Genomic DNA, 23,516 nt, shown 5'->3' on the forward strand with positions numbered 1-23,516 from the left:
GGCCTTTATTTGAGAAGCTTAGGTAGAGCTGTCACAGTAAAATTCATAACTTCCACCGCCAAATGCAAACAATATAGAATTGTCTACTTCAGATGGCTTGAAATGCCTCTTATTGAAAACAGATGCTATTAGGTCAAAACATTTATGTTAAAAAATAACTTGTTATTCTCACTGTGAATGGTCTTAAGTGATTTGTTTGGATATTTACAAAATCTAAGTCAGCTTCCTTCAGTTTCAGATAAAGAATGGCTCATTCTCGTTCAGCACAGAACTTTGTTGCACTTTCAGATCTGCATCCAAACCTTGCTCGTCCTGTAAGTCTCAAAGCCTTTTGTTCCCAGATGAAATTGTAGCTGACTGTCTTATATTACTGCAAAATTATGTAATTGATGTGTATTTAGGTACTGATAGCATTAGTGCAATTGTTGGGTAGAAAGGACCTTCCCTTCTTTGTGTGCAAAGCAGCAAAATGAAAATTGATGCTGTAGTTGTCCTCAGCCTGTGGGTACCACAGGCACAGATATTGACTGGACAATTCCATGTATCAGAGGCTCCTTTGTAGCCCTTGAAATGGATGCTGAATTAGTGAAGACATTATTGAGGACATGACAGAGTCAGCATTATGCAGCCACAATCATCTGGGACCTCAGCAGTGTCTCAGGCACGCTGGGAAGGCAGGGTAAAAACCTCACAGTTTCATGGCAGGGCTGGTTCTGTTTCTTTGGGATGAAAATTGGGTTTGCATAGGATCACAGGTTGGTTTGGGGGTGGAAGGGAGCCTAAAGCCCATCCAGTGCCACCCCTGCCATGGCAGGGACACCTTCCACTGTCCCAGGCTGCTCCAAGCCCAGCCTGGCCTCGGGCACTGCCAGGGATGCAGGGGCAGCCCCAGCTGCTCTGGGCACCTGTGCCAGGGCCTGACCTCCCTCACAGGGAAGGATTTATCCCCAGTATCCTAAGCCTACTCTCTGAAGCCATTGGCCCTTGTCCTGTCACTCCATCCCTCTCTCATGTTTCTTGTCAGCTCCTTCAGCCCCTGGAAGGCCACAATAGGTGACCCTAAAGCTTCTCTTTTCCAGGATGAGCAATCCCAATTCTTTCAGCCTTTCCAGTCACTCTGGAGCCTCCTCTGGACTCACCCCAACAGCTCCACGTGCTCCCTGTGCTGGGACCCCAGGGCTGGAGGCAGCTCTGCAGGTGGGGTCTCACCTGAGTAGGGGCAGCATCCCCCCTCCCCTGCCCCAGAGAAGCTCTGTTGTTCCTGGAAAGAGTGAAAATAGGGAGTTTTCCCATTCCCACCACTTTTTATTTGGGATGGCACAATTTATTTTCTCATTTACTTTAAACAAATGAAAGAGGAATCACCGAAAAGGGATGATCTAAGAGAAGTTTTCTATCTCCTTAGAGCCATACTGATCCAAACTGGTGTTCAGCAATGCTAATCTAACCTGTCATTCACAGTTCCTCCCAAATAATGATCCACTAACCCAGTTAACAGCTTTTCTTTTACAAATAAAACTTATCTCGAGTATTGCAGTTAGCAACACACGGCAATGAAAGTATTTTTATAAAATAATAATTTATGATAGAATGATCAGTGTGTGTTGTGTTAGCTGAACACACAGTTTGAAGTATCCAAATGGCATGGTTTATGAGTTTGCTGTTTATTTTAAAAAGTGAAAGAGATTGAAGTGTAAACACTTGCAGTGCTCAGGAGTTGGTTGAGCAGCCTCAAGCAGTGCTCTGCCAAAACAGGCACCATGGGGGGTGTTCCCCTCCTCTTTTGGGAAAATGAGTGCTTGGGCAGTTGCACAATGAGCTGATCAAGGAAATGATCTCTGGAAGTTTTTCTCCCTTTCTCAGTCCAAAACAGTTTCCAGCCAGGTCAATTCCTTCTGCCAGTTCCCCATGCAAGCCTGGGGTTGGAGACACAGAGGTGAACACATTTACAGCAGGGCCAGGGCAGATTTCTTGGTGAAATTGGATATTTACCCCAGAAATTAGGCACAATCAGCCTAATTTCTGCAGGCACTCATCCTAAATGTCAGTTCTTTTGACATTTGGTGGTGAGATACAGGGAATGTTGCGCTATAATTTGATAGATTTTTTTTTTTTAATTAAGAAACAAAACCCAAAATAGAAAACCAAAATCCTAATCAGAATCCCTGCGTGCAGTGGATATAAAGCGTTCAGTCTGGAAGGGGGATATTACAGTGCTGAACACAAGTGGCCTCTTCCTGAGCGTGTCCCTCCGGGCGGGATAAGGCAGTTCCCGTGCTCCCTCTAGTGATCCCAAGGAAGCCGGAGAGCTGATTTTTGAGCCCGTGTCGATATGGTTGCAGTGAAGTCAGGCAGGTCCCGCTGCTTTAGGAACAGGTACCAAATGAATCCTGGCTGGGTGATTGAACTGCAGCCCTGCCCTTCCCTGCTGGCTCTGGAATTCTGCTGGAATGGGACACTCAGGGCTGCCAGAAGGGCTCGTGTGAAGGAGCTGGGGCTGCCCCTGCATCCCTGGCAGTGTCCCTGGACAGGGCTTGGAGCCCCCTGGGACAGTGGGAGGTGTCCCTGCCATGGCAGGGGTGGCACTGGATGGGCTTTAAGGTTCCTCCAACCCAAACCATTCCAGGATTCTGTGATGTGGGATTGAGGCAGGATGCTTCATGTTTTGAAGGGTCCTGGCAGTATTGCACTCTCAGTCTGTTCTTCCAGCCCTCATCCCACTCTGACTTTCCTTGCTGACCTTTTAAATCCCAAAGGAGCACCTCAAAGCCCTTCTCTGACACCAAGGAACACCTGAAAAACAACAAGAACCCACTACACAGCTGTTATGTTATATTATAGATAGACAGATAATGTGTCTATATCTACATGTGTGTGTGTTTGCTCCCAGTAGTTGTGTTTGACAATTGAGAACAGGATGTTTTTACATAACAGACACGGGTTTAGCAAAGCAGAATAAGATTGATTTTGGTCTGAATCAACAGAAAAGCTCCTTGCCTCAGCTCCCTTGGAGTCAGTTGAAAGATAGCAAGAGAAAGGCACCTGTAGAAATTTAGGCTGCTTGGCTGAGGCCAGGACAAGCTCCTGTAGGTGCACACGTGTGGCTCGTGGTGCTGAGAGCCAGGAAAGCCTTGGACACTTTAGAGTAAAATAAATCCTGTCCAGACTTTCCATGGAGCATTTGAGGATATCTGAGACCTGTGCAGAGAGCATGAAACAACAGCATTGCTGCCTACCTGAGGAGAGATTGCTGTAGAACAGCCAGAATTGTGAAGGGTTGGGGTGAACTTTTGTCCTCTCATTTTCTTCGCAAACAGAAACAGATGCATTTCTTTTAATATTTTTATTAGTCACAATTTTTTCCTAAAGTAAACTTGTGTGTTTATGTTTTACTCTTTAGCTCATACGGTACTGTAGGGTAAATAGATTAAAATGATTACCAGCCAGAAATATGTTTATTATCATCAGCAGAGTATAATTCCATGAAATCTAATTCATCATCTACATCTGGGTTTAATACTTGTACTCTATAATCTTTTTATTTTTCAGAATGTAATCGGGGTGGTTATTGGGAAAACAGATGTCAGAAGCTTTCCAGACCGAAAAAGTACAGTCCCTTTAAACTCTTTTTACTTCATTTTCTTCAATTGTGTAATTTGGCAGAGATGACTGAAATCAAGGTTTAAATGATAAACAGATTTCTCAGTGTAAAATGGATAGAATAAAAATGCACCCAAAAAAATGGTGTCTGTTTGAGAACCAAGATGAAAGAGCAGCATTGGTTTGGCTAAGCCATATCAATTAGAAATTGGAAAATCTCTGTCATGGGAGTGTTTCATGCTCTGAAGATGGAACCAATATGAACCCACTCTTCCATAAATACTGCTGGAATGGGGCTGGTGCCTTCATGTTTGTTCTCTCTTAAAACAGAAATGTTGAGGACATGTCTTATGGAGCAACACAAGTAATTTCTGGCCTGAGTAGCAACAGCTTCATCTGGGACAAAATGGGAATTGTATGTTGTTAATAATGTTAATTGGAAATTGAAACAACAAATTTACAGTCAGGGTTGGTGCAGACAGTGTCAGGAAGCACCTCCAGCCCTGGAGAGCCATTCCAGCTGCAAGAGAAGGGCTCAGTTATTCTGCAGCCACTGGCTCCTGCTGAGCTGCTGGAGGGGTGAGATTTTGGGGGAAGGTCATTGTTGTCACTGTTGTCACCCAAAACTGGGGCCAGCCTAGTGCAGAGTCCACAGAGGGTGGTGGTGTGTGTGCTCCATGGGCCTGCACTCAAGGCACTCTGGGGGATCACCTGAGTTTTCCTGGAGAATTCGGTGATCTATTGCATCATGCTGTGATCCTGGAAAGCTTTGCTAGTTACCTGTATGAGACAGGGCAGGGATGCAGACACCAACATCCTGAATTTTCCATAGCATTTCAAACACTTTGCTTTATTGAATTGCCCCCCTGGCAGTGTCCCTGCAGCCTGGGCCGTCAGCCAGCCCAGCTCGCACAGACCTGGGGCTGTGTGTGCAAACAGCCCCGGCTGTCACCTCCCACAGCTCCCGCACCTCTCCCTCTTTGAGCTGAGGTTTACACCCTCACAGCTACAGCCACAGCAGGAATGGAGCCCATTCCCAACCACCGCCGTGCTCCTGCACCACCTGCTGGCCTCCAGCGGGAGAAAATTCCTGCTAAAATCCAGAAAACCCCCAAAATAGTAGTTTTTATACACATATTCTAGTTAGGAATCAAGCTGTGCTGAGGAATTGCTGCAGCCCTGTTTATTTTTGCAGACATTGGCACTGAGAGATACACCTTCAATTTTACCATTCGTGATTCCCCAACCTATTTCATTAATGTCCAGTCCTGGGGCAGAGGAGAGTACATCAGATCCCTCTCAGAAAGCTTCAGGGTTGGTGACTGTGGTGAGTTTTTTTATTTTATTTTATTTTATTTTTATTTTTATTTTTATTTTTATTTTTATTTTTATTTTTATTTTTATTTTTATTTTATTTTTATTTTATTTTATTTTTATTTTATTTTTATTTTATTTTAATTTAATTTTATTTTATTTATTCCCACCACGTTTCTGTTTGCATGGCAATCAGGGTTGTGCTGGTGGCTTTGCTGTGTTTTGCTCTGAGGACTCACAAACAGCCTAATTGGAAACAAATTGTTCAGTTCTGTTCAAGAGAAAGAGGAAAGGAACAAGATTCCAAGGATTTCAACTGAAGCCCAGTAAATATGTCAACAAAAGAAACCCACGGAGTGCAGCAGCTCAGAGCTGGCCTGCAGTTAATCAATGTCAAAGCTCACATTATATTGAGGTCTTAAACATGATGAAAAATAAGCTGTAAAGCAGTTTGCTGTTTGTCTTCCCTCAGTTATAGATATGACTATGATTGCTGATAAAACCACAACAAAAATCCTGTATTTATTTACAGGATGCACTTTTATCTTTTTAAGTTCATTGAAAGATTTTGCTGCCTGTGGTTGTTTGGGTAAAACTTGTGAACTTACAGAGTGCACACACAAAAATGTCTATAATTGTACCTAGAATCAATTTCTAACATTACTTATCAATGTTTTATTTTAGTTACAATTGAAAATCCATTAATTCAGTCAAAGGAAGCAGAAAGAGAAGAAAAATTCAACCCTGTAACTCCTAGGTAAATTTAAAGCATGGAGTGGTGGTTCTTTCTGGAAAGATCAAAGTCAAGACTTGCTTTAATTTCCAACCACATGAAATTGGTAAAAATTTTTGGTGTTTTCTTCTTGTGTGGCTGTACCTTCCTCCTGTGCTCAACAGTGTCTTGTCAAATCTCAAGGGAGGATATATTTAATAACCAGAAGGTCATAAAGCAATAATGTTCTTTGCTAAACAGAGTAAACTTCGTTCTTTGAGTAAAATCGACAAGAATTTTTTGTACCTTTAGGAAAAACTAAAATGGAATAAAGTTGGTTTTCCACATGAATGAACATTTTACACTGTTGATACCTCAGTGAGTGCAGTGCTGATCCATGGGATCTGTTCTGTTCTAGTGGCTACAAATTATTGCTCAGTGAAAATCACTCTGTGGTTAAAACCTCGTCCTGCTACGACACAGACACCAGGCTGCTGGCCCTGCTGCACCTGCCTGTCAAGGACCCTCAGGATTATTATTCCCTGGGGGACATCGTGGCAAATGGACAAAGCCTCCATGGGAGAGTCCTCAACGTGCTGGCAGCTGTGATGGCAGTGAGTGAGGAGCATTTCTGTGCTCTACCACGAGTAACTTCATTGTAAATCCATGTAAATGTGGATTTTGGGCTGTGATGGCAGTGAGTGAGGAGCATTTCTGTGCTCTGCCACGAGTAACTTCATTGTAAATCTGTGTAAATGTGGATTTTGGGCTGTGATGGCAGTGAGTGAGGAGCACTTCTGTGCTCTGCCACGAGTAACTTCATTGTAAATCTGTGTAAATATGGATTTTGGGCTGTGATGGCAGTGAGTGAGGAGCATTTCTGTGCTCTGCCATGAGTAACTTCATTGTAAATCTGTGTGAATGTGGATTTTGGGCTGTGATGGCAGTGAGTGAGGAGCATTTCTGTGCTCTGCCACGAGTAACTTCATTGTAAATCTGTGTAAATGTGGATTTTGAGCCCCACAGTGGCCAGGACTCCATTTATTCAGCTTGGCAGCTGAGTGACAATAACCACACACACCCTTTGATGAGACTTTTATCAACAAAATGAAGGGAAAATGAAGTGATCTCATTTTTAATAGTCTAGAGTCTTTCTTCCCTTTTCTAGGTTATGAGTTTTATTCCCCTAAACACTCAATAGAGGACAAGTGACTTCTTCTCTTTCTTCTTCAAGGTTGGGGAGCCAAAGTATTTCATGACTTCAGACAAAAGGAAAGGCCAGAGGTGTGAAGTAAAGCTGTTTGATGAAACAGAGAGGTCTTTCCCAATAGTATGGTAAGATGTTCTTTAATTCACTAAATGTTCTTTAATTCACTAAAAATATAATGCAAACACGGGTAAAGAAATTAGCTGTAACACACACTAATTAACTATAAACCTGTCTTTTAATTTAAATATATTGTTATTTAGGAGGCAACTGAGATGAGGCAACAATGTACACTGAAAAGAGACTTAAAGAAGAGATTCATTAGAGTGGTCTTATATATCTTGTGTAGTTCTATGGCTTGCTGACAGCCTGCTGGCTCATGGACAGCAAAATGAAGCTCAGTTCCAAATAATTCCTTTTTTTTTTAATGTGGACATTTGAGCTAATTCAGGAAATGACTTTTACAACCAGCTGCAAAGGCTGTTGTGTCTCTTCCACAAGCAGGAGGGCAGGAAAATGAAGAGCATGATCCATTTTTAAAGCCAAGCAGTATTGCAAGTGGAGTGGAAATAAGTTGAAATAGTTTTAAAATACTTAAAACAATGCAGAAACATTTTGATGTGACTTTGGCTGTATTTTCAAACTTTGTCCTGTTTACAAACACAGCTCCCCCCAGCCCATCCCTGAACAGTGCCTTGTTCACAGAGGAACCTTTGCATTTTGCCCAGAGTTTGTTCAATAAACTTGTGGCTTTTCCAAGTGCAGGGGCATGTGGGGGTGTGGGTGTCCCCGTGCCCTGGGATTGCTGCTTGGTGGTTCAAAAGTGACTTAGGGACCTCTGTTCCCTCAGGGGAAGCAGGCAGGCAGCCCTGCACTGTGGGCTGGGATCTGTGTTACCACCAGGGATGTTTAACACAATTCATAGCCACAAAACCAAGAGCAGCAGCTCTGGGGTGAATCCTTGCAGCCCAGGGTTAATTTGGAAATGACCTCCTCCAGCAGCTCTCTCAGTGCTGGCACTTGGGCACTGTCAGGGGACACCAGAGCCCAGCAGTGAAGAAGTGCCTGGGCAATATCAGATGAAAAGGAAATATCTTCAATCTTTTCCCAAGGATTAAGGAGAAAACCCACCAGAACAAATCCGTGCTTTGGCTGTGCTCTTGCCAGCCAAATTTAGGAGGAGCTGAATGAGATTTTATCAAGAGACCATGAAATTACCATTTTTGAGGGATGTTTGTGACCTCACTCCAGTCTCATCATCCCCAGGCACAAAGATCCCAGTGTTGGACGTGCTGAACATCTGGCCTGGGGATCTGAGCAATCAGCCTGGCCCTGCACACACAGCTCCTTGAACTGGGATTTGCTTTAGCTAGAAATGACTTGGATAAAAGCTGAAACATAGCATTTCCCCTGGTGTATTGTGCATTTAGACCCATCTTAATTTTATCCTGTTGGAGATAAAGCAGGAATTTCATGGCACATGGAATTTCAGTGCCACGTGTGTCACAAAGGAGTCGTGTCCCCTTTGGCCAATCTTATTACAACTACATTATTGAGTAATTTAGTACCAAACACTTGGAATGCTGTTTCAAAAATGTTTTGATACATCCACTTTTGTTTAATTTAGTTGGGATAATGAATCCATCCAGCTGGCACAGAGTTGGATCCCCCAAGAAACAGGTAAACCAGTCTGCTTTATGGTTTTATTGAAGTTCTTTATGTGACATTTACTCTCCAGTAACATGGGGGTGTTTTTCTGCACAGTTATATTTGCATCAGATGTGAGAATCAATTTTGACAAATTTAGGAACTGCATGACTGCAACGGTGATATCCAAAACTATCATTACAACTAACCCAGGTAAGAGCTGCTCAAGTATTTCTTTGTTTTTAGTAATTATTCTAGGCTAGAATGCATTAATTAATCTATTGGAACTGTGATTTCTTCTGCCTGCTTCTCACAAAGCTCCCTGCTTTTTGTCTGCTCTGTGATGACCAGTTCCTTTGGCTTCTACTTATATTTATATTTATATATTTATATTTATATATTTATATATTTATATATTTATATATTTATATTTATACATTTATATTTATATTTATATTTATATTTTTGTTAGCAACCTTCATATGTTTATTCCATGCAGGATTAACAGTTAAAATAAAAAAGAGAAAAGCAAATCTTGGCTAATTCCAATGTGTTTGTGCTACCAGAACAAAAACTTGTAAAATACAAAAATGCTGTGACTTTTACATGCAACATATACTGGTAAGTTTTAAAAATGCATTTTCAGAAACAGCAGAAGCAAATGTTCTCTTCAGCTTCATCAGAGAGAGTGCCCAGGCAGGAGCTCTGCCCAGCCCCATGAAGGAGCTGCCAAATGAAACCATCAACTGTAAGCATTTGATTTTATTTACCTGCACAGTGTCATGTCATAGTGCAGCTGAAAGAGCTCCTGCTCTGTGTGTTCACAGAAACAAAGCTCAGGTCCAGCCTGGCTGAGTAGGTAAAGTCTGGGTGGTTTCTTGGGGCTGTCCCTTATTTTACCTTTACCTATCTTCAGCTGCAGCCTGTCTGCTGGGTTCTTTCTGTCTGCAACCAGTTTGGAGAAGTGAGGGGGAAAGCTTTTGTCAAAAACTCCTTTTGGAGGATACAAAGATTAAATAATAGATATATTCCTGATCTGAGTCTCTTTTGTTTTACTTTTTTTTTTTTTCTTTTTTTTGAGGGGGCTTTACTGCCGCTTTAAATCTCCTTTTGATTGCCTTAAGATCCACTTTTGCCATTGCTCTTTGAATAATTTCTGGCTTAAGACACACTTAACTTGCCTTTTAAACTTGTAGTGGATGTCTACACAGTGGAACAGCTGAAAGAAAAAGCTCTCCAGAGTGATGGGAAGCTGGAGCCTGTCCATGGAATTATTTATGGCTACATTTCCACCCTGGACATCGACGAGAGCGTGTCCAGAGTCCTGCGCAACAGATGGTGAGCGACTGCCTGCCTGGAGTGTGTGCTAAAAGTGCTTGTCCCTGCTCCCCAGAGCCACATGACATGGAGCAATGCTTTAGTCCCATCCCAGAGAAGAAATCAAACTCCTCTGGAGCATGCCATGTGGGTTTCTGGGGTGGGGTTTTGTTGAGGGCTCTTTGTGGTCCTAGAGTGAAAAAGAAAGAGGTCACTTTGTCTCAGACAGACTCCAGAGTTTAGGAGAGGAAGAATTTTTTTAAAGACAAAGTCTCTTGGGAAATCTCAGTCTAGAGAAATGTTTCAGGAAGAACAAATTGCACATGTGCATGAATTCTCTCCTGTGTCTCAGCTCAGTGTGCAGGTTCATCGTGAACGAGGTGTCAAACACCTGCACCTTCTGCACTGACGTCTCTCCAGAGGCCAAGTCCACCTTTGCCAGCTTTGACATCCTGGTGGATGTGACAGACCACACAGGCACCCTGCACTCCTGCTACCTGGCTGACTGTGTGGCTGAGGACACCCTGGGCTGCACAGTAAGGGGGATTGGGCTCAGCTGGGGAGCCTGAGGAGAATTACAAACATCTGAAATGTTCTGTGTGCATGTGTGCAAGAGTTACAAAAATGGCATGGACGGATGGACGGACACGCAGAGCTTGGCAGAAGCTGGAAGTCAGCAGATGCCCACAGGAATTGTGTTCAGTGTAAGACTGAACCCAATTCAGAGCACTGCTTTTCTGAGAATGTGGCTGGAAATCCCTAACTCTGATTTTCAAACACCCTGCAGTTTATCTGGTTAATGTGACTGTCCTGGTACACATCTCATACCTAGCACTACATTAAAATAGAAAAATACAGCTTAGAAATGTATAAAAATATGTAAGATGTTCTTTTCATCATCATTCTGTTGTGGAGATGTTTTAACCACCTGCTGAACTGCTCTGTGGTGTCCTGTTAACAGGTCCCTGAATTCCTCATGCTGGAAGAAGAGCAGAAGACTGCACTGAAATGGCAACTCCTCTTGGAACGAAGCAAGATTTACTTCAAAGTTAGTATTTAATGTTTAATTCAAAACAGTAGCTGGTTTTCACGTTTAAACTTGTCCTTTTGGGAAAAACTCTTTTTACTCTCCCATCTCCCCTTTCTCTGTCCCTATTTCCAGGACAAAATGAAAGTGTTTGACTTCAGCAGTGACAGGCAGATGGCAAAACTGTGTACTCACACAGGAAATAATGTAAATAAATCTGTCAAACATGCTGTCAAACATCTGAAAATAATCTCTGTCAAGGTGCTGTGATAACAAAGATCCTTAATTATTTTTCCAGGTTACTTCATCACCCAATTGGAGAACTGGATTAAAAGTGAATCTTCTTTCCTGCAAACTGGCAGATCCCATAGAGGCCAGTCAGAGCTTGTTGGGAAGAGACTGGAATTATTTATAAATGCTAGGAAAGGCTTCCTTCACTCTGTTGTTAGAGATGGAATTCTGCTGTTGTTGGGTTTTGCCAGGTCTGTTCTGATGGTAAAGAAGTGCACGTTACAAGCCTCTAAGTGGGCCTCTGAGTTCATATTTTTGGGTGATTGTACTTTAAAAAGTGTACTTGGGCCTCAGCTTAAATGTTACTTCTACCAAATTCAACCCCTTTCAAGGGGGCTGGAAATTTCCTCACTCAGCTGAGATCTTTGAAAAAATCAGAAATGACAAATAGGTTTAAAGAGATCTGTTGAACTTGTGTGGTTTTAACTGCTTTGCTGCTTTTGTGTTAAAGAAATAAAGAGCCCCCTTGAAACACTCTCTGGGTTTGTGCTGCACCTTGCTGAGGCCAAACATGGAGCTGTGGGCAACAGCAGGGCTGAGTCTCTTTGGGCAGACTAGGTCTAATTAGAGCAGAGTAATCAATTAGCAGTGACCTCTGGCAAGCAAAAAATCAAGCTGAGGCTGTAAGCAGGACTCTGTTCACCAAAGCTGGAATTCAAGAACCCAGGTATGTACATTGTGCCTTCCTCCATGTATTTTTCCCCTATTTTTAATATATTTCTAGCTTCCATAGTTCATAAACAGTCCATGGCTTCCCCTCCTGCTGGTGTATTTGTCACATCCTCACTCCTGAGCACACTGGGACTCAGCCTGTTTCCAACAGAGGGAGATCCCCCAGCCCTGCTCTGCCAAAGGGTTTTAGGCCAGGACATCCCAGGGAACTCTGATCCCTCCCTACCCCTTAAAGCAACGTGGCACAGAGAAACCCCCCCAGAAACAGGAAATACTGACAAGCAATCCCAGACTGCACCCCTGACTCATGGGTGGCAATAAAGACCCCAAAAATCCTGCCAGCATTGGGTCATGGCATCCCTCTTGTAGCAGTAATGATTTAACATTTCCCAGCCATAACAATTCCCATTCTGAAGGGAATGTTTCCAATAACTTAATCCCAACTCTGTCAATACCCAGGGCTGCAGACCAAACTGCAAACAATGCCCTGCTGCTGTTGCCAGAGATGGGAAATGCAAACAGTACAGACACTTTAATTCCATCCTTCCTCTTCCAGAACTGTTCACCCGAATGGCTATTTTAATTCTGAAGAAATTCTAAAGGAATTCTTCAATTTCATCTGGACTGTGCTGCTCTCACAGAGCTGCTTCCCTTTGGGAGACAGGATTTTTCTCTGTAGAACTCCCCACTTTTAAAACCAAAGCATTTCCTAGCAGTTATTAAGATCTGGCTCTGATAAATGAAAGTGTTTAACTTTGCTGGTTTGCATTTATGTAAAAACAAAAACATCCATCTGTTTTTATTAGAAGTGAGCCAGTTCTGTGCAACCTTTGAAAATCTAGGTTTTGATGTTTGCATGGGGAGGATTTTTTAAATTATATTTTACAACTTGCTGTTGAATTGAAAGAGAACTCGCTGTCATGCAAACCGGTGGGGAGTGCTGGAACAGCTGGAGCTGGCAACTGGGGAAAGTTACCCAGCCTGGCTTTCAGCAGCTGGAAACATTTAAAACTCCCACTACCACACTGCACTGGGTAACAGCAACTGCTGCAGTTAGTTTTACCAAAAAATACATTGAAAACACTCAAAAGAAAAGTTTGGTGGTGATCTTTATCCATATGCTTCTTTATTCTTGATCTTTTTACATTATTTCACTTTTAGAACATTTTTAAATCTCAGTTTAGGAAAAAAACAATCTGCCAAACATCTGGCACACTTCCTGCTGCCTTCGCCCCCTGGAGTGGGAGGAAAAGCCATCCTTCTTTAATTTGTATGCTTGAAAAAAGCAGAGAGGAATCACAAACCTAATCCAAAAAATCAAACATCTTTCTCTTGTAGAGGAAACTCTGCAAAGCTGCAACTCTTGATTTAGGGCCGAACATCTTCACATAAACCTTTCATTTTCCACAGCATGGCTAAGCCTTAGCTCCTACATCATCGTTTGAATTGTTTTGATCAGTAATTTTTATTTTAAGGCAATACTCAAAGCATCAGCAGAAGAGAAGCACACGCAGAAGGACAGCCAGGCCCATCCCCTCTCCAATGTCTCTGTCTCCAGTTCCCAGGTACGGTTTTGGAATTAAGTTTTGGAATCTGGAGCTTCTGGGCTCCACCTGCTCCAGGCTGGGCCGCACTCCAGGTGTGTTGAAGCCTCCATGGAAACGGGGCTGTGGCAGTCAAACACCTTTTGGGCTCCGGGGTTCCGTGCCCTGTACCACCTTGAACCTCATGGACACCACGTCCCTGATCCCCGCCTCGATCTCATCGTTGGCCTCCACCGACCCCACTCCTTTGGGAGACCCCGTGAGAATCAAGTCCCCTTCTTCCAAGGTGAATATGTGGCTGATGTAGCTGATCAGGTAAGGGATGGAGAAGATCATGGACGAGGTGTCCCCCTCCTGCCTCAGCTTCCCGTTCACCTTCAGCCAGATCTGCAGCTTGTGCGGGTCTGGGATCTTCTCCTTGGGCACGAACTCACTGACGGGGCAGGAGGTGCCGAACCCTTTGGCCAAGGTCCAGGGCAGCCCCTTCTTCTTGCACTGCTCCTGGGTGTCGCGGGCGGTCATGTCCAGGCACAGGGCATAGCCCGCCACGTGCTCCATGGCCGCGTCCTGCGGCACGGCCTGCGCCCTGCGGCCGATGAGCACCCCCAGCTCCACCTCGTGGTGCAGGTTCCGGCAGTAGTAGGGCCGCACGATCGGGGACCCTTCCCGCACGTAGGCCGAGGAGGGCTTGAGGAAGAAGAGCGGCTCGGCGGGCAGGGCGCTGCCCATCTCCTTGGCGTGCTCCGCGTAGTTGCGCCCCACGCACACGATGTTCCTGCCCCACTCCCAGAAGCGGGACAGCGGCTTGGAGCCGGCCATGGCCGCCCTTGCCGCGTCCTTGCCGGTCCCCGCACGGCGCCGCCGCTCCTCCCGCTCCTCCTCCGCGGGCCGAGCGGGCGGGCCGGGGGCCGGGCCCGGGGCTGGCCGGGCGCAGCGCCGCCCCCCGCACGCCGGGCCGGGCCGGGCCGGGCCGTGCCGGCGCTGCCGCCGCCTCCTGGGGCGGACAGCCAAGGTAACCGGGCCGGGCGGGGTGCACGATGCTCCGCGGGGGCTGGCGGGGGCTCGGCACCGCCCTGGCAGCCGGGGCCGTCCTCGGGGCCGTTCTCCGAGCCGGTACGTGCGGCGGTTCCTCTCGGGCCGTGCCTCGCGGCCCCGGGCGTGCCCGGCCCTGGGGCTGACTCACGGCCCGAGCAGGCCGGGAGCTCTGGGCTGCAGCCGGGGCCGGGCCGTGCTGAGCCCATCGCGGAGGCCCCGCGGAGCCTCGGGCCGCCGGTCAGTGCTCAGGGAGGAGGAGGAGGAGGAGGATGGGGGGCCGGGCTGCGTTCGGCGGGTGACAGCTTGTACCGGTGATGGAACCGACCCCAAACTGTCCGAGCTTGCGCTTGCATTTCGGGCCTAAATCCTCAAAGGCTGTCCTGGGCTCTCTGGGAAGTCTGCGCAGGTGGTTTTGCATCGCTGGGGTTTTGAGACGTGGCTGTGATGAGCGAGATTGGCCGGGGTTCTGTGGCAGGGACGCTGCCGGAGCTGCCGTGTGGCAGTGCCAGACCGAGCAGCCCCGAGGTCCCGGGATCGTAGGGTGGGCTCTGCACCTTCCCCTGCCGGGACTGGGAGCTGCCCTGGCTTCGGACACGTTTCCTGGAGCCACAAACTCGCTGGGTATCCCAAAAATCCCCATAGAGTGTAAAGAGTGAGCGTGGTTCTTGTGAGGCAGCACAGCAGCTGGGCGTGCAGTCATTTCTGAGTGACAGCCCCGCTTGGAACGGGAATTTTCCACTCTTTTATGTAATAGAGTAACCCCAAACGTTCTGGAGGAAGTGCACGAAGCAGCCGGGTTCTGAGGGAACCTGCCTGCCGACATTAACACCTCCAGCTGCAGAGCCTTTCCCCTCCAGCTGTGCCCATGACCCATTCCACAAGCCCAGGTGGGTGATTCCGAGCCTGCTGTCCCACCGCTGTCCCACTGCTGTCCCACCCCTCTGCTCCAGACAAAGCTGAGCGAGAATGAGTCACTGGGCATTTTTTAAATTAATGAGTTCTGGGGCAGAGCTGTGTGTGTGACAGGATCTGAGCATGGCCAGGGAGCTCCTCTGGGCTGGACAGGTCTGAGCAGGGCGTGAGGAGCTCCCTGCTCTGCTCCTGAGCTGCACATGGCAACTCACAACATATGAGTTTCATTATTGGTGGATGCTTTCTCATTCCTTTGTTGAAATTACATGTTTGGAAACATTTCCTTATGTGGTGCAGCTTGTTTGTTTGTTTGGTAAGAATTGCAAATTACACATGCAAAGAGACTGCGGGATCCAGGCCAAGGTTAGAGATGGTTCATCGGAAAGAAGCATTTGAAGTATGTGAATATTTCCTTTGAGTTGAAGCTAAGGTTGGGTTGTTTCCTTTTGTTTGGTTGTATTTTTTTTTCCTAATTGGTGTCTGACCTGCAAACAAACACCCAGTATAGATAACTCTTGTGGCTGACAGCATCCAAAAGTTCTCCCTGTTGGTGAGCAGTTGTTTTTTGGGCATTGTTTTTCCCCATCAAAGAATAGTAAAGGCTTTTTTTGTGTTCTTTTTTTGAAAGAAGTCTTCTCCAGAGGAGCACTGCAGGTAGGGATACTTCTCCCAATCCTGTAAATACCCAGTGCATGCCTGTTGTTTTGTGCCTTGGGTTTGTTGGTTTTTTTTAAATTTCACTGGTTCCCCTTCCCTCATGAGCAGGGATGGTGGAGGTGGAAGGGGAAGAAGCTCTGGGCAGGATGGTTGTGCCAGAGGGCTCTGACAGCTCCCTGTGCCCAGGCTGGGCTGGCAGCAGGAGCAGATCTGCAGGACTGTGGGGCTCCTGCAGAGCTGCTCTTATCGGGGGTGGGCAGGCTGGGGACAGTGGGACAGGGTGAGCACCAGCACGGGGACCCCTCCCGGTGGCACGGAGGGAGGCGGCCAAGCAGGAAAGTCAGGAGCCTTTGGGAGAGTCAGTGGTGCAGAATGAAATGGGTCTGAGCCAGCACAGGCACCTCTGGGTTGTGCAAACACCTCGTGGGTGCTCAGCCAGCAGTTCCTGACCTGCAGGGCCTGGCACCTCTTTCCCTGCGAGTGTTTGAGCTCAGCTCTGAACTGCAGGGCCCAGCAAAGCCAGACCTCGCTGCCTTTGCTTCCCTTCCTTCAGTCTGTGTGGTAACTCCTCTTAGGGTTGGTTATTTCTTTGAGTCAAGCAATGGAGCCCAGGTTATTTGCATCTGGAATTTGCTTCTTGGATCTGATTAAACATTGAACCAAAAGCAAACATGGAGGCTCTGGTGTTGCATCAGGGCAGGCATGAGCAAGAGCCCTGGGTTACCTGGCCAGGTAGGGAGCCTTCCTCCCTTGGAGAGCCTGTTTGCTCTCCATGTGCACTGCAGGGTGACATTTCCCCCAGAAATACAAACTGGATGTTTCTGTTGGAGCAGTGTATTTCTGTATTTCTCCTTTCTTTCGCCCTCCTTCCTTCTTGTTTTTTGGCTCTGACGTGTCCTTTGTGCCTTTTTTGCAAAGTCACTGTCCCAGGCTGACCTTTGACCAGCTCCATTCTGCTCTCCTGGCCCTTGAAATCTCCTCTCTGATGCAAGTGCAGAGTTGTCCCTGCATGGAAAGCAAAGTGTCCTGTCCTTCTCGGGGCAGCTCTGGAGCACCCAGAGCCCTGAGGGGCACCGGGTTTTGTCCTGTTCCTGTCAGAAGGAGGCAGATCAAGCTGTGCTGTGAGCTGGGGCACCTGCCATGCCCTGTCCCTGCTGTCCCCCTGCCAGGGCTGAGCTCTGGCTGTTTTTGGGTGCCCAGGTCCAGCACAGCTGCGAGCTCAATTCCTGCACACCGAGCACGAGCTGAGGGAGCCCAAGGCAGTGAGCCAGGCCGACATGAAGGTGGAAATCCTGCCAGCCCTCACTGACAACTACATGTACCTCCTCATCGACCAGGACACCAGGGAGGCTGCCATCGTCGACCCTGTGCAGCCCCAGAAGGTAACACCCCCCTGGCTCTGGGATGGCCTTCCAGGATGGCCTTCCAGGAGGGAGTGAGCCCCACGCTGCCTCAGGTGTGGGGGGAAGGCTGGAAGGACAGCCTGGGGTCACCCCAGGGGTTGCTGTGTTCCTCCCTCACCCAGGGGTTGCTGTGTCCCCCACTCACCCCAGGGATTGCTGTGTCATCCCAGGGACTGCTGTATCCCTCATTTCAGGGATTGTTGTGTCCCTCCCTCACCCAGGGGTTGCTGTGTTCCTCCCTCACCCCAGGGGTTGCTGTGTCCCTCATTTCAGGGATTGCTGTGTCCCTCCCTCACCCCAGGCATTACTGACCTGGTTTGGGATTTTGGCCTTAATTTGATGTAGGGCAGAAAAGGGAAAGGGGATGTGGGGCTGGCTCAGGGCTCATTTGCTGTCCTCTCCCTCCAGCCTGGGTGGGATGAGCTCCTGCAGGGCTGCTGGGGCTCTCCCTCCTCGTGCCCAGGTGCCACCAGGGGTGCTGCCAGCCCGTTCCACGGTGTGACTCTCCTCCTGTGTCCCTCCTGCAGGTTTTGGATGCAGTCAAAAAGCATGGAGTGAAGCTGACCACTGTCCTGACCACCCACCACCACTGGTAACCACCATGTCCTGGTCCCTCACACACACACACAGAGCCAGGAGCTGCTGCTCTCCTGGCTCCAGGTGATCTCTGAGGCAGAAGGATCAGAACTCATCCTTTGGCCTTGCTCTGAGCAGAGGCTTTGTGCAGAGCTGTGTGTCAGTGCCTTTCACCTTTAAAAAGCTGATTTTTGCAGGCAGCCAGTGCAGTGCAGGGTGTGGGAGGGAGCACCCGGGTGCTGAGGTGCCAGGACAGGCCCGTGAGGCGTCCTGCAGTCAGCATTGTGGGAGGATCACAGAGTGCAGATCAGCTCTGCTAGGGGTGGAACATGAATGTTTTGCTGTAGTCATCTGTCTGTGGGTCAGAGTGGAGCCACCCCTGTGGCTGGAGAGTGAAACAAGCAGCCCTGAGCTGGACAAACCAGCAGCACAGCAGTGCTGGGCTCTGGGGTAGCTCTGTGCCTGCTCCCTGGTGTTTTGTGGGGTGCTGGACTGCACATTTTCCACTCACCCCATTCCCTCCCTGCCCCAGATACTGCAGAGGTTACTGGCAGCCCCTAAGGCTGCTGTTTCCCAACTGGGGATGGACTTGCCAGGGATTGATTCCCCCTCTGACTGCCCCAATTACTGCAGAAATGATCTCCACTCCTGCTGTCGTGGCCTGTCCTTGGCTGGGAGGAGTGATGGATCCTGGGAGAGGCTGGATCAGAAATGATCACCTGGAGCTTACCACTGCACTCCCAGTGAGCATAAACCTGTGCTCATCCCTCCCTAAAGCCCTTTTTCCCCTTGCAGGGACCATGCTGGAGGCAATGAGAAGCTGGTGAAGATGGAGCCAGGGCTGTACGTGTACGGGGGGGACAGCAGGGTGGGGGCCCTGACCCACAGAGTGTCCCACCTGACAGCTCTCAAGGTAAAGGGAGGCCCTGCAGGGCTCTGGGCGTCCCCTCCTTGTGGCACAGCTCTGTTCCACCTGGGCTGGGCAGCTCTGGTGCCTTTCAGCACATGGGGGATGGTTGAAATGCAGCTTTCAGCATTGTCCAGCCTTGGGAACTGCGACCCCTCTGCCTTGTGTGAGGACAGCACTGGGGCACCTGGGACATGCTGGGTGTCCCTGTGCAGCTGGGGGACAGGGCAGGGACAGTGTGACAGGATAAGGGCAGGGACAGTGTGACAGGGGCAGCATGACAGGACAGGGCAGGGACAGTGTGACAGGGGCTGTGTGACAGGACAGGGATTGTGCTCTGCCAGGAGAACAGCTCCAGCTGTTCCTGTGGGATGCCAGCTGGAAGATGGGCTGAGCACAGCAGTGCCAGCCTGGCTGTCCCCTGTTGGCAGGGAGCTGGCAGGTGACAGCACTGCTGGGGCAGGTGACAGCACTGCTGAGACAGGTGACAGCACTGCTGGGGCAGGTGACAGCACTGCTGGGGCAGGTGACAGCACTGCTGGGGCAGGTGCAGCAGGCATGAAGGGCACTGCTGGCCTCGGGTGCACCCCAGGAGGGGCAGCAGCACAGGAGGGAGCACAGGAAGGTGGGCACATGAGGCCATGTTGAATCCTTGCCTTCTCCTCATCCACTTCTCCCCTTCAGCTCCATTTCTGTTTGGGGCTTTTTTCACGCTCCATCAGCTTTGTTTAGGATTCTCTGTTGGCTCCTGCTGCCAACCAAGCTTTGAGTGCATGGACATGAAAGGATCTGGCAGTTCCCTTTGTCAGGACACCTGCTTGGAGGAAGCAGCTCCCTGCCAGCCCTCCCTCCCTCCCTGGGCTCTCCCAGGAGCAGAGCTGCTGCTTCCTGGCCAGCCTGGGGCAGGTTTAGGACCATTAGAGCACTGAGAGTAGCAATTCTTTTCTAACCATGCCATTGCAGCTTCAGCTTTAGTGTTCTACCTTTTTCCCAGGTGGGATCTCTGAGTGTGAAATGCCTCAGTACGCCGTGTCACACCTCGGGACACATCTGTTATTATGTGACTAAGCCAAATAGCTCCGAGCCACCTGCAGTTTTTACAGGTGAGGAGTTGGGAGGTTCCCTTGCAAAAAACAGAAGCTCCCCCTCTGCCTGGGTGCCTCTGGCTCTGGATGTGCATCCCTCCCTTCCTGCCAGGGCAGCTGCTTGACTCCCACATCTTGCTCCCCTTTCCAAGCAGGAGCTGTAGGTGGAGCTGGGGAAGCCCCTCTGGATTTCTGAGCCAGGGCCCCACAGACCCTGCAGGCAGCATCAGGAGTGAGCCCTGCATGAGTCCTACCATGAATCCTACCATGAATCCTACCATGAATCCTACCATGAATCCTACATCCAGTGTTTTTTTTTTTTTTTCCTGGAGTAAAGAGCTGTTGGTTTCCTGCCTCAGGCCAAACTGGCTGATCCCAAACCCTGTTGCTTTTCCATATATCTGTGCTCAGGTCTGACAGCAGAGAGAGGAGAGAGTAAGGGAGTCAGAGAGGGCTGGTGCTCCACTGCTGGTGGCCAGGGCCTGGATCCTGCTTTGGGGAGAAGGATTCCCCTTCCCTGGGGCTGTGCTTCATCCCTGTGTTCTCCAGAGCTCACAGAAGCTCCTGCATGGAAGAGAAAGAGCCTTAAACAAGATTTTAGGGAGCACTGAGGAGAAAATTGAGGCGACTCATCTTTGTTCAGTTTCACAGCAAAGAACGAGTGTTCTTGTCCCCTGTAGGAGGGACAGCAGGGGACAGGGGCTGCCCACAGCTCAGAGGTGCTGGCAGGAGGTGCCTGCCGAGGCTTCCACGTTTGCCAGCAGTGTTGGTGTGGCTGTCCCCGTGCTCAGCTGCTGTGCTGGGGCAGCAGTGGCAGGGCTGAGCCCCCAGGCTGCTGTGGGCAGCCTGCTGTGGGCCTGATGCCATGTCACCCCTGCAGGTGACACCCTGTTCGTGGCTGGCTGTGGGAAGTTCTTCGAGGGCACCCCAGAAGAGATGTACAAGGCACTGATTGAGATTTTGGGCAGCCTGGACCCCCGAACGGTACAAACCTGTCCTTTTGTGTGAGTGAGGCAGCCCAAAGCAGCACCAAGAGCAGAGAAACGCCCTGAGGGTGCTGCTGTGCACAGACACTCTGCTGTGTGCAAGGAATGGGTGCTTCCAGCAGTTCTGTGGTGCTGCAGTGCCCTGGGGAGGATTGGCCTGCCCCAAATGTGTTTGTGCTTTCTGGGAAGGAGCAGGGGCTGGGACATGGGGCTCTCATCTCTTCTGCTGGCAGCTTGTCCTGCCTGCTGAGTCCTGGCACGTGTGCCTGTCTCCATTTGGGGCTGTTGGGTGTGGAGTGTGCTGTTCCTGTGCTGCTGGCACCTGGCAGTCCCCCTGGGTGCCTTTGCAGTGCCCAGTGTCACTGTCCCTTCCCCTTCCCAGAGGGTTTACTGTGGCCACGAGTACACCATCAACAACCTCAAGTTTGCTCGGCACGTGGAACCCAGGAACCCCAACATCCAGGAGAAGCTGGCCTGGGCCAAGGTGAGCTGCTGCTCCTTCCCTGCACACAGAGCCTTGCTCAGGAGCTGCAGGAGAGGAGACTATGCTGGGGAGAGCAGAGGGAGCATCCTGCAGCTCCTGGCTCTTGTGTTGTAGGGGAGCAGGGTTTGGCTGTGCCCACACTTTGCTGTCTGGGGGAGAAGTTCCCTGCCTGGAAGCTCCTGTTCTGTCCAGGACACTCCCTGCTCCCCAGAATCCCTGGTGGAGCAGCCCTGTGTCCCTCTTTGCAGGCCCAGTATGACAGTGGAGAGCCCACCATCCCCTCCACCATCGCTGAGGAGTTCACCTACAACCCCTTCATGAGAGTGAGGTAGGGAGCCCTTGCTTGGGGGGCTCTGGGAAGGGGGAGCTGTCCCTGTCTGGGTGCCTCCAAGGCTCTCACTGGCTGTCCTGGCAGAAGGTTCCTGGTTTGGGGCTTGTGCTGAGCATCATTCCCTGGCTCAGGAGGCAGAACAGGCTTTGGTGTGTCCTGTTCCTTCATCCAGCAGGTGCTGCTGGGGCACAGAAATGCCATTTCCTCCTGAGCCTGCAAACCAGGCTGAGCTGTGCCAGAGCCCAGGGTTTGATGCTGAAGTTCAGCCTCGAGCCCTGAGCCTGCTCTTCCCTCCTGGCAGGGAGAAGTCAGTCCAGGAGCACGCTGGGGAGAGCGACCCTGTGCGGGTCATGGGGGCCATCAGGAAAGAGAAGGACAACTTCAGAGTGCCCAAGGACTGAGCCCTGCCTGCATCACTTTATTCATCACTTTAATGTCACTTCAAGTGTCATTTAGACCATTAAGATGTTTTAGAAGTCAAATCTTCTGTCGTGGTTGAGACAAGTTTTCTTTAGGTTTTTTTTTTTGTTTTAATTAAGGAAAAAAAAAAGCACTTTGCCCTTGTTGAGATGTTCTACAGCATATTTATATTATGATGAAGAATATTTATCCTCCTCTTGCTCTCTCAAGCTGTCAGTGTCACCTGCAGAGATCATTGTGCAAATGTTGGTGTGAGACTCCAGGCTGGGCAGGATCAAGCCTGGAGGTTTAGGAAGAAGCTCCTGTCCTTGCTGTGGATGCAGAAGGTGGGACTGAGATGTCTTTGTGTGAAGCAGAGACCAAATTCAGGAGCTGAAGATTCCAATGTTTCCTCCATGCTGCTTCTTCAACATTCTGGGTGTCCTCCTGGCTCCACCAAAACCAGTTCCAGGGACAGACCTGCTGTGCCAGTGCTGCTTCAGGGAGTCACTTGTGAGCCCCACGGGCTGCCCTGGCTCTGGGGGTGCCTCTGAGGCCATCCAGCTGCTCTCTGGTCCCCAGGCATTGCTGTGCTTGCACCCTTTGAGTCCCAGGCTGTTGCATGAAGCTGCTCCCTGCTGTCCCCTGTGTGTGACCTGTGCCAGGGCTTTGGCTGGTGCTCAGAATGCAGGAGCAGCCACTCCTGGTGAGTGCCTGTCCCCCTGAGGGTGGTGACACCCTTGCAGCAGGCCTGGGAGTCACAGGCAGCTGAGCAGCTGTTACCTGTCCCCAGGTGAGCAGGGATGGGGGGTGGCACCAGGTCTCCATTTGCTTTAAAATGCTGAATTTTATGTGGTTCAGAGAGAAAAGTGTTGCCTAAAGCTGTGGTGGCTCCTGGAATGCTGTGACTGCCACACCTGAGTGTGACTGTCCTGAGGGCTGGGCAGAGGGGAAATAAATAACAGCTGGAAGCAGAGGTTGTTAACTCACAGAATTCCTTAATTTCTTGGGTTTGGACTAGAGATTGAAGCCAACCAGCTGGGAGTGTCACTCTCCCTAATCCTGGGGTGAGTGGGTGACATTGTGGGGACCCCAGGGGCTTTGGTGGTAGCTGTACTTTTGTGGAAGGGGAACAGGGGAGGGTTCAGCTCTGGTTTTGCTGCCTGTGAGTGCCAGTCCTTCCTCACAAGGGGCATTTGGGCCCCTCAGGACAAGAGGGACATGGAGGGGCTGGAATGGGGCTGGGGAAGGGGCTGGGGAATCCCTGAGGGAGCTGGGCAGGGGCTGCAGAATCCCTGAGGGAGCTGGGCAGGGGCTGAGCCTGGAGCAAAGGAGGCTCAGGGGGCCTTGTGGCTCTGCACAGCTCCTGCCAGGAGGGCACAGCCAGGGGGGTCGGGCTCTGCTCCAGGG

At 49.4% G+C, this 23,516-nt stretch overlaps 3 protein-coding genes across 6 annotated transcripts; 2 read left to right on the top strand and 1 right to left on the bottom strand.

The window, feature by feature from the left end:
- The first annotated feature begins 245 nt into the window (after window positions 1-245).
- MEIOB (meiosis specific with OB-fold) lies at window positions 246-11,566 on the top strand. The gene is made up of 13 exons (XM_071444884.1): window positions 246-314; window positions 3,550-3,607; window positions 4,796-4,927; window positions 5,599-5,671; window positions 6,045-6,240; window positions 6,861-6,961; window positions 8,461-8,513; window positions 8,598-8,693; window positions 9,127-9,234; window positions 9,671-9,818; window positions 10,150-10,333; window positions 10,759-10,845; window positions 11,123-11,566. The coding sequence occupies exons 1-13, from the start codon at window positions 246-248 to the stop codon at window positions 11,237-11,239; spliced, it is 1,422 nt and encodes a 473-aa protein (XP_071300985.1). The 3' UTR covers window positions 11,240-11,566.
- A 1,317-nt stretch (window positions 11,567-12,883) lies between these two features.
- Window positions 12,884-14,150, bottom strand: FAHD1 (fumarylacetoacetate hydrolase domain containing 1). The gene has a single exon (XM_071444882.1). The coding sequence runs from the start codon at window positions 14,148-14,150 to the stop codon at window positions 13,464-13,466; it is 687 nt and encodes a 228-aa protein (XP_071300983.1). The 3' UTR covers window positions 12,884-13,463.
- Window positions 14,151-14,215: 65 nt separating this feature from the next.
- HAGH (hydroxyacylglutathione hydrolase) lies at window positions 14,216-23,082 on the top strand. Of its 4 annotated transcripts, XM_071444871.1 has the most exons (10): window positions 14,239-14,343; window positions 15,907-15,932; window positions 17,136-17,317; window positions 17,866-17,930; window positions 18,710-18,827; window positions 19,816-19,924; window positions 20,787-20,890; window positions 21,275-21,376; window positions 21,625-21,704; window positions 22,009-23,082. In XM_071444871.1, exons 3-10 carry the CDS (start codon window positions 17,213-17,215, stop codon window positions 22,106-22,108), a joined length of 783 nt encoding a protein of 260 aa, XP_071300972.1. In that variant the 5' UTR covers window positions 14,239-14,343; window positions 15,907-15,932; window positions 17,136-17,212; the 3' UTR covers window positions 22,109-23,082. The 4 variants fall into 4 exon arrangements, with proteins under 4 accessions (XP_071300969.1, XP_071300972.1, XP_071300970.1 ...); XM_071444868.1 differs by lacking the exon at window positions 15,907-15,932 and having other exon boundaries at window positions 14,216-14,343; XM_071444869.1 differs by lacking the exon at window positions 15,907-15,932 and having other exon boundaries at window positions 14,315-14,444.
- The last annotated feature ends 434 nt before the right edge of the window (window positions 23,083-23,516 follow it).

This window comes from Agelaius tricolor, unplaced genomic scaffold, assembly GCF_023055355.1.
Source record: "Agelaius tricolor isolate 1412-34295 unplaced genomic scaffold, bAgeTri1.0.p SCAF_19, whole genome shotgun sequence".
Lineage (NCBI taxonomy): Eukaryota > Metazoa > Chordata > Aves > Passeriformes > Icteridae > Agelaius > Agelaius tricolor.

What these genes read in the sequence shown, in the direction of transcription:
- FAHD1 (XM_071444882.1), bottom strand. Translation starts at nt 14,150, where the DNA reads ATGGCCGGCTCCAAGCCGCTGTCCCGCTTCTGGGAGTGGGGCAGGAAC.
- MEIOB (XM_071444884.1), top strand. Translation starts at nt 246, where the DNA reads ATGGCTCATTCTCGTTCAGCACAGAACTTTGTTGCACTTTCAGATCTG. An exon ending in ATCCAAACCTTGCTCGTCCT is followed by an intron (nt 315 to 3,549) that starts GTAAGTCTCAAA and finishes TTTATTTTTCAG; the next exon opens with AATGTAATCGGGGTGGTTAT. An exon ending in CTTCAGGGTTGGTGACTGTG is followed by an intron (nt 4,928 to 5,598) that starts GTGAGTTTTTTT and finishes GTTTTATTTTAG; the next exon opens with TTACAATTGAAAATCCATTA.
- HAGH (XM_071444869.1), top strand. Translation starts at nt 14,369, where the DNA reads ATGCTCCGCGGGGGCTGGCGGGGGCTCGGCACCGCCCTGGCAGCCGGG. An exon ending in CCCACCTGACAGCTCTCAAG is followed by an intron (nt 18,828 to 19,815) that starts GTAAAGGGAGGC and finishes CCTTTTTCCCAG; the next exon opens with GTGGGATCTCTGAGTGTGAA. An exon ending in AACCCCTTCATGAGAGTGAG is followed by an intron (nt 21,705 to 22,008) that starts GTAGGGAGCCCT and finishes CCCTCCTGGCAG; the next exon opens with GGAGAAGTCAGTCCAGGAGC.